Source organism: Phodopus roborovskii, unplaced genomic scaffold, assembly GCF_943737965.1.
Source record: "Phodopus roborovskii unplaced genomic scaffold, PHOROB, whole genome shotgun sequence".
Classification (NCBI taxonomy): Eukaryota; Metazoa; Chordata; class Mammalia; order Rodentia; family Cricetidae; genus Phodopus; species Phodopus roborovskii.
The window spans coordinates 2,180,225-2,196,648 of record NW_026125052.1 but is presented as its reverse complement, the minus strand read 5'-3'; the positions used below and the strand labels follow the sequence as shown (position 1 = coordinate 2,196,648).

Here is a 16,424-nt window from a genome sequence, read left to right as displayed (position 1 = left end):
AAAGACCGGACAGTCTATGGAGCCTCAAGTAGTGAATGGATCAGTATACAAATGGACTTTGGGAGCCCATTCCACAGACAGGGATACTCTCTCAGCCTAGACACATGGGAGGAGGGCCTAGGCCCTGCTCCAAATGATATGACAGACTTTGAAGATCCCCCATGGAACGCCTCACCCTCCCTGGGGAGCAGAAAGAGGATGGGATGGAATGGGGGTTGGGGGAGAAGGGGAGGGTGAGGGAACTGGGACTAACATGTAAAACAAGCTTGTTTCAATTTTAAATAAAAAATATTATCATAAAAAATAAGAAAAAGGAATCAGAAATATATCCCTATGTGTACAGTTGTCATTGGTCCCCTCCCCCTCGTCCAGCTCTAACCACAGATTGCCTTCCTGTAATGGAGGTCATACCGCTTGCTTCAGCACTGAGATTTTCTGGGCCTCTTCACTGGAAGCGACAACAGTTTGTTCAGTTGTTTATATTACAGAATAGGGGACGTTGCCATTTCCGGACCCATTCTTTAGGGGTTCCCATTTTCTGAACACAGCCACTTAAATACTACTTTCTGTGTGGCTATGCCTTATTTGTCTGAGGTGATGATATAAAAGCAAGATAATGTGGTCAGATAGTAAATGCTTGACTCTACAAGGCAATGTCAAACAGCATTTTGAAAATGACAATCATCTTACATTTCCCACATGCTTACAAATTTCAACCATTGTATGTCTTTTTAAATTTTTATCATTTCAGTGGGTCTTCCAGCTTTAAGTTGCATGTTGATACATTCTATAGACAGTTACACCAGGAATTTTTAGTAGAGTTTTCTTTTTATATCTCTGCCTTTATTTGCTTAAAATTGATTTTATTATTCTTAACTACATATCTATAGGGCACATGGCTCCAGGTGCCCTTGAGTCCGTAAGAGGGACTGAACCCTCTGGGGCTAGAGGCAGAGGCAGCACTGAGTCGCTAGATAACAGGTCTGGGAGCTCAGAATTTTACCTTATTCCTTAATGTTATGAACACAAAAAACAACTATTTTTTTCTTTTCAATGTATCAGACACTATACTCACTAATTCTAATTCCTACTAAATTTCCTCAGACTCCCACATGATTACAGTATGACAACTGAAAAGGGACAAAAGAAACCTTAGAATAAACCTAACCATGGTTGAAACACATCACTTTGCAAGATGAGGAAACTAGACAGTAGTAAATACAAACTGGTAATGACATAAGAAACCCACACAAGGTTGCAGTAGTAGTGTGCACAGATATTCTCCAGGCTGCCTTTGCAATGTTAAAGTATTGCTGAGTAGCAATGATGAGCCTACAGTGGCAGATGAAAATTCTCATACCTCATCTTTCTGTAAAAAACTATGATGCAGCCTGCCTGGAGACTTGTGACTATAATCCTAGCAAAAAGATATATTAATTGTATGAAATCATGAAAGAATAAATAATTTAAAATAATCATCTTTTAAATCATGAGTTTGAGGCCAGCCTAGGCTATAGAATGAAATAATGTCTTTTAAAAAAAATCCAATAGCAAACCAGATGGTGGTGGTGCATGCCTTTAATCCTAGCACTCAGGAAGCAGAGACAGGTGAATCTATGTGTAAATTGAAGGCCAGCCTGATCTACTGAGTGAGTTCCAGAACAGCCTCCAAAGCTACAGAGAAACCTGTTTCAAAAAAAACCAAAATGACTACCACAACAAAGAACCAATAACAAAACAACCTGTAAGTCTTTACAGATATTAGTAAAAATGAAGGCAGGGTGTTTCCCGGTGCTTTACAATGATCAATAGGAATAGCAACTGTGGGGGAAAAATCCAATTTAAACCTCTTTAACGATTAACCCCAAACGACCACCTCCTCTCAATATATAGCATTTGAGTGACCAGAAGAATTTCTGTTCTGTTAAAGATGCAGTGAGCCATCCAAAGCCTGCACATTTAATCTGTTTTACTAGAGCCTCGACATTCATTTTCCTCTTATTAATGGTGGAAAAGCACTTCCCCTGCCAAGGAGGGTAATTATTTAAAATGTAGATGTGCTGTACGTCATAGTACCAGCGGCTCAGCTGGCAGATGTGACGCCTCTACAAAGCAAACAAATTATTTACTGGATACAAAACAGGACGTCTGTTCCACAAGTGTCTGGGTTACTGCACTGAGTCGAGGAATTCTTCCTTTCATTTCTAATTCCCAATTTAATAAATTATATCAAAGGCAATATGACATGGAACATACCCACCTACTGTTTTTATTTATCAAATAAAAGGTAGTTCCCACAGGATATTTGTAATTCATATCTATTACAAACTTCTATTTTAATTATCATCATAATATGTACATGTCAGCCTGGACCACCCTAACAATTTAAACAGTGAAATAATTACTATTCAAGGAATAATTTAGAAATGAGTAATGCTATTCAACACATGAATAATCACATTAAAAAACAGTCTACCTCAGCACTGCTATAGTTTTTCATAATCATAAAAAACCTAATGGAATTAATAAATGCAATGGTTCAGTGTAAATTCATCTGGAGCTGAGCTAAGGCCTAGGGACAAAATCTAAAAGGATCTATGAAAATGTATAAGGAGTTATCCTGATTGGTGATAACAAGATATTAGGGCGAGTAAATAATAGTAAAAAAGGGAGCTACAGATATTTGGTGAGGTCACACTATGTATTAAGATACTAACTTTGATTGCAATTTTAATCCCTTCATTTACTGATTGAAAGGGCAAGAAGGAAGATGACTTATGCAGGGCCAGGAAGATGAAGCTGAAAAGTGAGGGAAGATGAACAACATATGAGTTTCAGAAAAATCTTAAATGACATCTAAAATGAGGCAAACAGCCAGAGAACAAATGATACTACATATTCAAGAGGCTGAAATATATCTAAGCGCAGGTCTGGGGACACCTATGTAATAGGGATGCGTGCGTGTTGAAGTTAGTTGGTTGTCTCAGTTCTTCTCCGCTTTATTTTTTGAGGCAGTGTCTCTCACTGAACCCAGAGTTCTTAGACTGAGGCAGGAGGATACCAAGAACCAGCCAAGAATTGGCAGGAAGAAAGGGAGAGACAGGATTTAATAAAACTTTCTGTGTTTTCCTCTGAGAAAACTCAGTGAAGAGGGCAGAAAGGCAAATTTCTCACTGACTAGATATAAAGAAAATACATTCCACCAAGCAGGGGGTGCTGACAATGGTGGAGTATTACACAAAGAAAGGGGCTGAACATTAAAGAGCAAAGTCTCTAGAGGGTTCTAAACAAACTGAACTGACAGAGAAGGCCAGTCAGATAGAAGAATCCAGCTCAGAGGAGGAGGAGCAGGGGGAGCAGGAAAAGAAGGGATGGGGGAGAGAGGAAGGAAGGGGAAGGTAAGGGAGGAGAAGAAGAAATGAACACCACCAACAGGAACTCAGAGACCTGTGGGCACTGAGCAGAGATCTCCCAGAAATACATAGGGGCAGAAATAAAGAACAGCGATGTTGAGGCTGGAGAAGTGGCTCGATGGTTACAGGCAGGATGATATATTTTAAGCAATGGCTTATAATGTCTAAATTTGGTGAAAATGAGTAGCCCATTATCTAAATTGGAGAGTGAGTGAGGACATGAAGAAGGGCTAAGCACTGTCCTATGAATGCCCCCATGACATACAAGGACAGCAGCAAAGTGTGCAAGTATGGAAAGAGTGGCAATGTGGAGACTCTACTTCTGGCTTAATGATGCTCAAAAAAAAAAAAAAATAGTGCTTTCACATAGACATTCTCTAGAAAATGTTACTCATTTTGTACCTAAATAATTGAAAGCAACAGATACATACCACCCATATTGAATCTACAAAGGTCTCAGCAAGGCATTTCTAAACAAATCATAAATACTACCATTAAAATATTTGTTTTGATTCTGAACTCAGAGTCACAGCTAATAAACAAGTGTGGGAATGTGAAATTAAAAAACAAACTGAACACAGCTGCTCAACAAGAAGTTTCACAAGTCTGTTTACTGGTATCCCTTAATTTCATTTCTAAAAGGTCCCACAGAACCGAGCCACCAGTCACCCACCAACTGGTCTACCTGCCTAGCTAATCGGCACAGTGGTGATGCTCCATTATGCACAGTTTACAGTATTTTTAACATTGCCCAGGAGATGGCCCAAGGTATGGCGTGTTCTTACTTCTGTTGTCCAGAACATTTTCATACAACTATCTTCTAAGACTGTCTCTTTTTAAAGAACAAGACTAGAACAAATTCTTTATATCATATCATTGAGAATGATATAATTCATACAAGTAAATAGGCATGCAAAGGGCCAGCTTTAGAGACAAAACATCACCAATTACTTTATATGGCCTGATTGTTTCTTTTAAGAACCTCCCTAAACTTCAAAACATATTCCAAGCACTATGGTTATTTGTCATCTATTACATGCCATAGAAATGTTATTTTAAAATAGCAGGATTAGAGGGTTGATACAGGTAAGATTTCTTGATATAAATAAATGTAGAAACATGCTTTGGTCAAGGAAAACATGTCTATTCAGTAAAGGGTCTATAACCTACACTTCAAATTAAAAAAAAAACAATAAATTGAAATACAAATAATTAAACACACCAAATAAGGCAATTTAAAGACAAAAAGATACACATTGCATTAAGATGCACTCAAATTATACAACTCAGTACCTAACACTATAATTCTGCCAGTGGAGGGGGAAAAATCTCATTGTATATCATCACACTTTTTATCCAGCTTAGTAGTGTATCTGTAAGGGAAAATTCAAATGTAAAGTAACAAAAAGCACTTCATCTTCCTTGAACATTTTAACTATATGGAGAAGAGGGACTCACAGATACCTATTTAGATTATCTGTGCACTTAGCTAACAAGAGCACATCATGTGTGAACATGCACACCTAAATCCAAGAAGTAATAGGCAGCACCGTGAAGCCAGAAATCACACTAGTGAAATTTGGGAATAAGCCTATTCCCAATATAAGCCAAGCTAAGGATGGAGGCCAGCCTGGGTTACATATGAGAGAGAAGGAAGGAGGTCACCTGATGACAGGCACTGACTATGGCTACTATGGTTACTATGACTAACCAAATGGCTCTTTTATAATAAACTGAGTAGTTCCTAATTAATCCTAATTAATACTTACTTGAAAATTGGAAAAATAATCCAGATTTCCAAATAATTGACAACTGCATGATTTCCACATCATAAACAACTGAGTGTTTTCTATCCTCTTGCTCCTCAGTAAGCAATAGCAGCACTTAGAACAGGGTAAGTATCCAGAGCAAAACAGTAATGATCCCAGATGAAATGTAAGCAACTGCACACACCTCTGTCAGGGCTGCAGAGATCAAACTGTCTGTAACACCAGTTCTAAAGGACCCGGTGCCTTCTGGCCCCCACGGTACTGTATGCACATAACATACATGCAGGAAAGACAGTCGCACACATACATTTTTTAAATCTCTGCCTACCAACTAAAACACAACACTGTTCAAACTGTGAAAGCCTTCATTAGAAAACCATTACCTAAATCAAACATTGTATACACAGAAAACATTTCTAAAGCCCTATCAAAATGACACGCACACTCAAAAACAAAGTTCCCATTATAGTAAGCAAAAAACTCCTTTGTCCTGTGCTCCTCACCTCACTCATCAGCTAGAATTTATTGCTACACAAGCAACAGAGTTATTTCCTAGCTAATCATCTTTTTAGTCAAGATTGGACTCCCTCAAATTATTACACCTCCAAAAGAGGCTAATTTTTATTTCAACCAGCACTGGGTTTACTTTATGTTCCTTGTAAAGACCCCACCTTAACTGAAGATTTTACTAGAGAAACTGTCACTAAGTCTCGACAGGACAGGGTAAGGACGCATTGGCCAAAGACTCAATTGAAATGAAACCTCTATAATTAGAATTCAGTATTTTGACAGACAATTTAAAAAAGTTTAGGACCAAAAGCCCTTCTCAAAACATGGAAAAGCTTAGGGGCCAATTCATTAGAATAATATTTATTAAAAAGGCATAATAACCACTTCAGATTTAGAAGAAAAAGAAAAAAGTAAACAGCTAGAGTTGATCTTAATGGTGGGTTTTTTGTCTAGCACTTTGGAAGCCCTGGTTACAATCCCCAGCACCACAAAACAAATAAATATTGATTGTGGAAAGTGTGTGTGTGTGTGTGTGTGTGTGTGTGTGTGTGTGTGTCTGTGTGTCTGTGCGGTATGTAGTAATTTCCAACAACATTCAATATTCAGATAATGATATAATAAAAGCAAAATTATAAGAAAACACACATCAATATTGTGCACAAGATCACAGGTATGACAAGTACTTCAACAGTTCGAACGCTGACTCAGAAATAACAGCTCATCTGGGTCAATAGCGTCTTTGTGAAGTATTTCCAAGATACTAGCAAGCCTCACAGATGACTATTATGAAATATGCAACCAGAATAAGGAAGCTCTAGATACATGAACCATATCAAGGTGAATAAATTAGAAAGCAGCCCAAAGGAAGGTCAAATACCATGTGCCAGTCAGTCCACGTACAATCTCAAGTACCTCAAATAAAACCCCTAAATATTAATATTGACCAGTCTCTTTTATTTTCAGAATAGAGATTAAATTGCAGTGCCAGGAGTCTATAGCTGGGACAAGTTAAAAATAATTTATTCCATAAGCATGTCAATATACTGAGATACTTCCCAGGCACCAGCCAGACATTCAAAGATGGATTGGATGGCAACAGATCCCTAGCCAAAAGGAAACTACAAGCTCACAAAGGAAAGAAGTATCTAAACAAGTGATCGTCTCCAAATAAATTATATCATACTTATAAACACAATGCTCTAAGAACACAGAAAAGTAAATATTTCTTTTTAAATCGTATTATATATGCAACTCAAAAAGCAAATGGTAAGATGCAGGTTTCAAAATGAAACCACAGAAAACTCATTGTGGACAGTGACAGAGGTGACTGGTTATCTGTATACTATGTAGTACGTTCTTTGTACAATGCAACTTCATTGGCAGGAGAGCAGGTAGCTTCCCAAACCATAAGTGCTCAGGGGTGACGTGAGATACACAATAATCCAAAGGAAAGTGTACATAACAGACAGAATTACAATGAGTCATGCTGGTTACCCAACACAGAGGGACACAAGCGAACAAACTTTCAAAGAATGTCTCCAATTTTAACTTAATTCCCCCAACATTCAGAGAACTTCAATAGCTATTTGTCTGTCTCAATTAAATCAACCTTACTGATGGACCACTATAATAAAAAATCTCTCTTCATCAAAAATGACTAATTAGAATATCAAGAGGGAGATTAATCAAAAGTACTCAATATGACTTTCTTGTTATCATTCTTTATTTTAAAATTGGGGAAAACAGATCTTTCTCATCAATTTAAGTGATATGATCATTTCTGAAAAATAAGATAAAAGACTCTCAGATACATCATCCACAGGAACAGGACCTGAAGCCTACAAACTTACAAAGACAGAATCAGCTCTGAAACAAACACTAGTTTCACCTTTTGTTTAGAAACCATGTATTCTAGACTTCACTCATCCCGACCAGTGTCAGTATTAACCAGACAGAATGAAAACCAAGAAGCCGACATTCATTCTGTTTGTTTTTTGTTGTTGTTGTTTTGTTTAATTTTTCTACTTAGTTTATTATTTTACATGTCGATCCCAGTTCCCTCTCCCTCCCTTCCTTTTACCCTCTCTGCCCCCCTCACATGCACCCTGACCACCCTCCCCTCCCATCCCATCCCCCTACCCCAATTCCACATGTAGGGCAATGCCATCCAGGTGGGGTCATGTAGATCTGACATGTCATTTGAAGTAGGGACTAGTACTTCTCTCCTGTCTCTAGGTTAAGGTAGTATCCCTCCATGGCAGATGTGTTCGCAAGGTCCTTTTGTGCACCAGGGATACATCTTGGTTCCACTGTCTGAAGTCCCTTAGACTGCTCAGTCCTTCTGGCTGAGACCCATATTCAGGGGGGCCTGAGTCAGTTCCATGCTGGATTCCCAGCTATCAGTCTGGGGGCCTGTTAGCTCCTTCTTGTTCAGGTCAGCTGTCTCTATGTGTTTCTGCAACCTGGTCTTGTCCTCTCCGTCTGCATCTGGATTCTAGTTCAACTCAGTGTTTAGGTATGGGTATTTGCTTCTGTTTCCAACAGGTGTTAGATGAGGGCTCCATGGATAAGTTAGTTGTTGATCTCACTATCCAGGAAGGGCATTTATGGTAGCCTTTCCACGGTTGCTCATATTGTTAGTTGGCAGCAGTCTTGTAGGTCTCTAGACCTTTCTTTAGGTTCAGTTTTCTCTTCAAACCAATAATGGCTCCCATTTTTTATGTTTGTTCTCTCTCTCTCTCTCTCTCTCTCTCTCTCTCTCTCTCTCTCTCTCTCTCTCTCTCTCTCTCTCTGTCTCTGTCTCTCTCTCTCTCTCCTGTCTTCTATTCCTACCCTGACCTACCCTGACTCAATCTTCCTAGTCGCATGTGCTTTCCTCTCCTCCCCCCTCTCTTTCTCCTACTTCTCTCTCCATTCACTGCCCTCCCCACTTCCCCTGTGCTCTGGGGGACTTGTCCCTTCCCCCTTCTGTGAGGGACTTTATATGAATTTCTTAAAATACACCTTGTTATAGTATGAACTGGCTGGTTCTTTCTTGATGAGAATTGTTCCTAACAAAACTACTGTTCTAGCTCAGAGGTCAGTATTCTCTTAAAAAAAAAAAAAAAAAAGTTTAGAGGAAAAGTGGGTAATAGGGCATTCCATGACTTTATTATTATTAGTCATCATCACATGCCTTAGGAACAAGGCAAAAGGAAGAACAGGAGCGGAGGACAGAGAGAAAGAACTAAAAGTAAGATTGTACAATGTCATGTGGAAAAATAAATCCTGTTACAAACAACATGTGTCTCTGGTACATTAGGATTCTAGTTTGCAATATCGATATTTGGGGTATAACTTTAAGGCAAAATTAAAGTGACTTCAGGGGTGCTGCTCACCTAACTGCAGCATTTCAAACATCAGTTTACAGACATTTAAAATACGTTCTGAATGGGATGAGGTGGGATGAACTGTAAACTTAGTCCTTCAAAGATCACTGGTCCTATTATTATTTATGATACACATGCATCATGTGTTTCTCTGTGTGGTTTGTACATGTGCAGCTACTCAGGTGTGTCAGGTCCCCTGGGACAATTGGTGAGTCACTGTATGGATGCTAGCAGCAGACTGTGATCAACACTCTATGAGCTCAGCAAGGGCTTTTAACTGGTGAGCTATTTCCCAAACCCCCGCCTGATTACACATTCTACATTTCCAAATTTATTAGCTAGGAAACTCATGAGATAAATAGTTAAAAAACAAAAACTTACCACTAGTATTAAAAGCCATGCAGCATACTGGCTTCTCGTGGGCAGGGAAGTGGGCCACAATGCCATCACTGTCTGAGTCCTCACTCACAAGCACCTTCAGGAAAAAAAAAAAAAGATGAAGGTTAACCTTAGTTACTAATGGCCCAGAGGCCACACCATACACTACTCAATCCATCAACAAGATGTTTATACTGCACTGAAATTATTCTCATCCAAGTGAAATCCACTTCAGAAATCCAGATACACTCCTCACTCCAAAAACAGCCACTTAACATGACTACAGAGAAAGACTTTGCTGGGGGGGGGGGGGAATCACTCTTTCCCCTATTATTAAAAGGAGGAAAATAAATGAGAAATAATGGGAGCATGATACATGACAGTTTGCTTTATGTTTGGTACTTTTTTACACTTTATTATGGTACTCTGTGCACACAGCATAGGTCGGATCATAGCGTCTGCAGGAAGCAGTTCTTTCCTATCATGTGATCTCAGGAATCAGATTCAGGTCATCAGGTTTGACAGCAGGCACCTTTACCAGCTGAGCCATCATGGGTTTTGAATTGTGATCTAATTTTTATATGATAGCAGAAAAAGAGACACTTTGAAAATACTGCTTTACCCTGCTACAGAAATGTCAAAAGATGAGGCAAGATTCCTGGCCATCCTGGGGCAAACAAGACTGCAGTGCATAAGAATGCTGGCCATGTCCTACAGGTGCTCAAATTATTCACCAAAAGGAACCCCAGCCCTGAAAGATACAGTCAGTTCTTTGCCTAAAAGACACCAAAAGGAATCAACTATTTCAGGACTTAAGGACAGACATGTCAGAGTTACTCAGGCTCAATTCACATGGCATAAAGGCCACGGATTTCAACTTCACACTTCAGTGAACTTACATAATGCTAGATAAAATACCTTAATCTGTTTTATAAAATGTCTTCAATTGTTATCTTTAAATTTCCTGTCATACTGCTCTGGATAGACCTCTAATTCAGCCTATGAATATAAAAATTATCTTTTCAAAGAATTATTTTCTGTGAATTTTTAAAAATTATTTTTTCTCACTTGTGTTCGGATCATTATTTCTTCCTTCATTTTAAGGAAGGGAGGTTTGTTTGATTTGGGGGAGTTTTGTTTTGTTTTTTTCTCTTTTAGTTTTGGTTTTTCTAGCCTTGATTTCTCAGTGTTAATAGTCCTATCTGCCCTGGAACTCGATTTGTAGACCAGGCTGGCCTTGAACTCACATCACAAAAACTATCTGCCTCCACCTCCCCAGTGGTGGGACTAAAGGAGTGTGACACCTCCACCCAGCATTCCTTCATTTTTTTAAAGTTTACATATGTTATATTTTCTGGGTTTCTTTCTTAAGGAGAAAGTTCAGAATAACTCCCTCTCCAAATAAGCACTGAAATCTCCACATAATACCATATATTCTAGTAATCTTATCTTCATCAAGTCCAAAATACTTTCTATTTTTATTAGGCATCTTTGATTGGCCTGTGATTTATTTACAAATCCACTGTTTACTGACAAATATTTAGAGATCTCCTAAGAAAACATGTGCTGGGCCACTAAGAAGGCTCAGCAGCCAAAAATCCTTGTCCCACAAACCTGACTACTTGAGTTCCAATGAAGAACTAACATCTATAACTTGTCTTTTGACAAGCATGCACGTGTGTGCATATAGGTGCAGGCACAGGGAGGGCAGATAATAAAGAAACACAAGACTCCATACAATGGCGAATGTCACTATTCTAATATCACTGTTATTTACATAAATTACTTTCATAAAAGCATTGGCTTTCAATCTAATCTTTCTAGATACTTTTGAATTTGATTCTAACACAAAAATTATTAATATAGTTGGCCTTAAGTATGCTATGTACTTCAGCTGGGCATTGGTGGCACATGCCTTTAATCCCAGCACTCGGGAGGCGGAGACAGGAGGATCACTGTGAATTCAAGGCCAGCCTGGTCTACAGAGTCTCGAAAAAACAAACAAGCAAACAAAAAACCAAAGTATGCTATGTACTTCAATAAGTCAAAACTATAGGCTATCCAAATGATCATCTTTTATGTTTAATAAAAATAAGCTTTATCAGGGGATCCTAGTGTATACCTAAAGTCCCTACTCAGGAGGCTAAAACAGGAAGGTTTGGGTGTTACTGGTTTTAGTAATTCCTTAGTGGTCTCTGAGCAGACTATGGTATGTTTATCAGCATTCCCTTTCTAGTAAAATGTGGTCCCTTGATCAAATGCACATTTTCTCCAGAGAGATAACACATTCATGTGTAATAGCAACTCAAAATTTGACAAATATATCATTTTTTAAAAGTTCTCCAAATATTAAAAAATGTAACAAAGGGAAGCATGTGTGTATATTTTTGCTTTCTGTTTCATGGATAATTTCTGTTGTTTGTTCTGTGTTCGTAGATGAAAGACTTGCTGTGTAACCCAGGCTCACAGGCAACCTGTCTCCTGCTTCTACTTTGTGAATCATGGGGCTAAAGGACTATGCCACTAAATCTGGCTAACATTTTTTCAAACATCATTTCCATCCTTCTATTCCCTACTATTAAAGATTTCAAGTACAAGTGCCGATGTGCAGAGCATCATTTGAAAGGCTTCTAGGTCTAGGCTGGCAATATCTTTTTATACTCCTAAATATTGGAAGATAAACTGCACCCCCGAATGCCAGTATCTGACTGCATCTCCACACTTTCCCTACCAATTTGACCTTTTTACAAAGAATACAGGGAGGACTTGGAGATTTGCCAGTGGGCCAACTCAAGTAAGAGTCTCTCTAGCAGAGACTTTCTTCATTCTATTCAGATAAAAATATGTGAAAAGAATGTTGATGAAATGATGACCCTACAAATAAATGTTAAAACCATCAACATTTGACCCCATTTATGTGCCATTTTCAAAATCACACAAGTGTGATTTGACACACTAGTTGTCAAAAAAAGGAAGTAACAGGGAAGTGGCATGCATGGTCATTCAAGCACTTGGGAGGCAGAGGCAGGCAGTCTTTTTGAGCTTGAGGCCAGCCTGGTCTACACAGAAAGTTCTAAGTCAACCATGTATAAAATAGACTGCCTCAAAAAATAAAATTATATAAATAAATATCACGTACCCTCAAAATACAAACAAAGAGAATGAGATGTAGTTAGGGTTGAGGGATGGGAACACATTATTTCAAAATTTACAGGTGCAAATATAGAATATATCCACAAGCTTTTGAGTTTCTCAGAGTCTAATATGTAGTTTTAAGTTGCAAACTCTTTATAATGAGTTGTATGGATTAAATTTAGGTACTTTTACGTAAAATATTTCTGTCATTTGTCCAATTTCTGTTCAATGTAATTAGAAACTAAGGCAATTAGTATTGTTTACTCAATTCAATAGAAATACTAAAACTATATTGCTTTAAGAAAACTTAAGGTATGATGTGAGGTGCCATGACTGTTATCCTTATAAAACACATGTAAGTCATACAACTACACACACTGGGAAGGGCTTCATCATTGAACCTAAAGCTTCAGACCACTAATACCATCTTCATTAACCCATGTAATTCTCCCAAGCAACAATTCGGACCAACAACTATACTAAACAATAGAAAACACTTTAGTTACTACAAGGTGTATAAGAATACCTAGTCTGGAGCAAAACCTAGGTAAGATTAAGGCTACTGTATTCCACTTATTGGTTTTGCCACATTGCTAACTTCGATTATATAAATGTGTAAAAGGCAAATCATACCACTTAACTTCCCCAGTCAAGAAATGCTTTTAAATAAAACATGAAAGTAACAAAGATGAAAATGGACACAAAGTCAATTAAATCTATCCCTCCTTAATGCAGTTACCATGCAATGATCCCATCACCATAAAATCAAATTAATCAATATAGCAACAGAAAGATGGTGAATCAGATTTTAAATGCTGCCAGAGTGAATGTGACACTATATTCAAGCCTCAGTGGATTTAAGTCACAGAAGACAATGTGTAACTCCTGAGATGCATACAAGAGTGAAGAGCATGGCGGAGATGACTAAACAGCAGGACTAGGACTGGCAAGTCTCTGAGGTGACATTCCCTCTAACACTCCGCAGTATAAAACAGCCGGGTTCTCCAAACTGTCTGAGATAGAGGTGTCTCATAAAAATAGATTCGTGAAGATGAGATGAAAGAGGCAGCACTGTACCACGGAACCCAGGTTCCTCTAAAAAATACAATTCTTTTTTTGTTTTGGTTTGTTTTATTTGTTTGTTTGTTTGTTTTTCGAGTCAGGGTTTGTCTGTATTATTTTGGAGACTGTCCTGGAACTCACTATGTAGATCAGGCTGGCCTCAAACTCACGAGATCCACCTGCCTCTGCTCCTGAGTGCTGGGATTAAAGACATGAGCCACCAACATCCGGCCAATGCAGTTCTTTTATACTGTCATAGTTCTTATTTACTTCCTGAACACCCATCTCTTTCCTGTTGTAGGATACATACATACATACATACATACATACATACATACATACATACATAGGTGGCAAAGCAGTGATGTTTCCCAAACAACAGTGGGGGAAAAACATTTTTCATGTGCTAAGTCTTGATAAGGTTCTTTGATTTGTTCATCAATGAATGATAAAATTTTGCAACTCCATAATCTATAGTGCATTTATTTCCATATTAAACCAAAATTTCCCTCCCTCCTTCCATAGCTCCTATATCCTTTGACTGTTTTCCAGGCTGGTCCCTGAAATCCAGGGTTCAAATGATGGTGTTTAAATGCTGGGACTAAAGGCATAGCATCCAGATGACATTTGAAAAGAGAATATGTGTATGTGCCTATCCACATCAGCTCAAGTTTGTTCTTTCCTCTCCCTCCCCTTCTCCATCCTAACAGTTCATACAAAAGCTTGCTAGCACACATTAAAAAAAAAAATCAATACAAGCATACAATGTATTTGGTTAATCTGAAAGTTAAGAAGGAAGAAACAGAAAATTACTATCACTTAAATTTTAAATAAAACAGAACCAAATTTAACAACACAAAATTTCAAAGAATTTTTGTTTTAATTGCACTAACATCTACTCTTTCTCAAAGTGCCGTTTGATCCTTCTACAGGAAATAGCATACAAGTAGCTGCCAAATGTAATTTTTCATCAATGCTGGCCCATGTATAGTAGAAGCTGGTTCCTCCACAGAGCATACAATACTGCAGGTCAATACTTCAGAGACTTACAAATTTTCTAAGCATTTTTTCTGAATAGTAAATGAATACCTATTTGACATTAACTGTCTCATAGACCTACTACTTCTCCAGCTAGAAACATTTAGGATTACATTTATTAAAATGACAATCTTAAGTATCAAGATTTAAAAATATTCCATCCAGAACTATATTTTAAAGGCTAGAACATGAACAAGATTTCATGACTGACTGAAGAGGGAAGAGGTGGAAAAAGGTTTGCCAAAAACATCCTAGGAACAACATAAGACACAAAGGCAAATTCTCTTGTGCATTTCAGTGAACCACCCCTTCCTAATGATTCCTAATTAGACACAATGTCTGAAGATGCAGGATTCCCCCAGGCTACTGTCATGTATATTTTCTGGTATGCAATTTCGAATTTCCACGTGTGATTATTTTGTTTGTTTGTTATGTTTAAAAGGGAATATGTTAGCTAGGCATGGTGCTCTTGCCTGTAACCCCAGCACTCAGAACACTAGGGAAAGGGTGACTGCCACTGACAGCCTGGGCAACAGCAAATTCTTGTCTTCCAAAAACCAAAAGAAAGGAAACATTATAAAATTTCATATAATACATTAAATTATGTCACACATAACCACTGCCACTTATTTTCTTATTTTCCCCTTAAACTCAAGTTCCCCAAACTGCCTTCCTGTCTTTTCATGCCCTTAGGAGAAATGTATTATTCTTGGGATTTAGATTGCAACATGACACTATACCAAGAAACAGTGTGAACAGACTAGCATAAATGGGTGTGGAAGTATTTACAAAATGCATGGTATGAGAAAGTAGAGTGAGGATTTCTTCAGCTTTCCCTTTAGATTTTAAGCATTAATGATAATTGAACTAATAAGTTGAAAAAGTCCCCTGTTTTCTTTGAATCAGTGAAAAAAAAATCTGACCCAAAATAATCCATATTTCCAAAACTGTAAATTATTTATCACTTTGGACCAAGAACCTTTTGGTTCTGCAGGTAACAGGAATGCCATGCATTTGGAGTTCTTACCTGGCCCTCTCCAACTGTCTCAGTATCTATGACTGTGATGATGCCTGGCACCAAAGGGCTCCGTCTCGAGTTGCTGTGGATGGCAACATCATCTTCTGTCACCCCGGAGGGCAATGTGCCTGTCAGCTGAGTCACCACTTTCCCAACCATCGTCAGGCCACTTTTCAATGTCTACATAACAAAAGAGAAAATAAATGACTTACAACAAAAATATGAAGTCTAAACAGGAATATGCACTCACATCAATTTCTTAGTCCCAAGTTCTTACTCTCTTACAGTATTTCATATAGCAATAAACACCAAAGATGTTCAGTCTGCCATTCAACGTGATCTCGAATCTTAGAAAAATCAACCTGAGTTCAAGGAAATGTCATCGATGATGCACCAACATCAGTGTGCTGGTAATAATGTCATAATTAAATGACACCAATTCCAAGCACAGAGCTGTTTTGTTCAATAGGGTACAAATAAATATTTCTTTTACTGCATCCCCTTAATGTACATATTTTAGAATATATGGCATAGTAAGATAGGAGTTGGCGATATGACAATGTTTTTTAAATATTGTATATCAAATTTTATATTCATCAAGATAAGGACTGAGACACTGACAGAATATCTGAGTGGGAAAAGATTAAAATTCTAAAATATATCTATGCTATTATAAAAGACTTTACACTAAGAGTAGTGATAGGAATTACTTTCTCCCTTCAAAATAATTACT

General features: G+C 37.9%; 1 protein-coding gene across 8 annotated transcripts in view; it reads right to left on the bottom strand.

The window, feature by feature from the left end:
• Positions 1-16,424, bottom strand: part of Bcas3 (BCAS3 microtubule associated cell migration factor) — a 465,957-nt gene that overhangs the window by 331,676 nt on the left and 117,857 nt on the right. For all 8 annotated transcript variants that reach the window (XM_051185484.1, XM_051185424.1, XM_051185742.1 and 5 more), the window contains exons 12-13: positions 15,701-15,871; positions 9,442-9,535 (exon numbers count right to left, since the gene is read on the bottom strand). In XM_051185484.1, the coding sequence (XP_051041441.1) occupies positions 9,442-9,535; positions 15,701-15,871 (265 nt within the window). The remainder of the gene's footprint in view (positions 1-9,441; positions 9,536-15,700; positions 15,872-16,424) is intronic.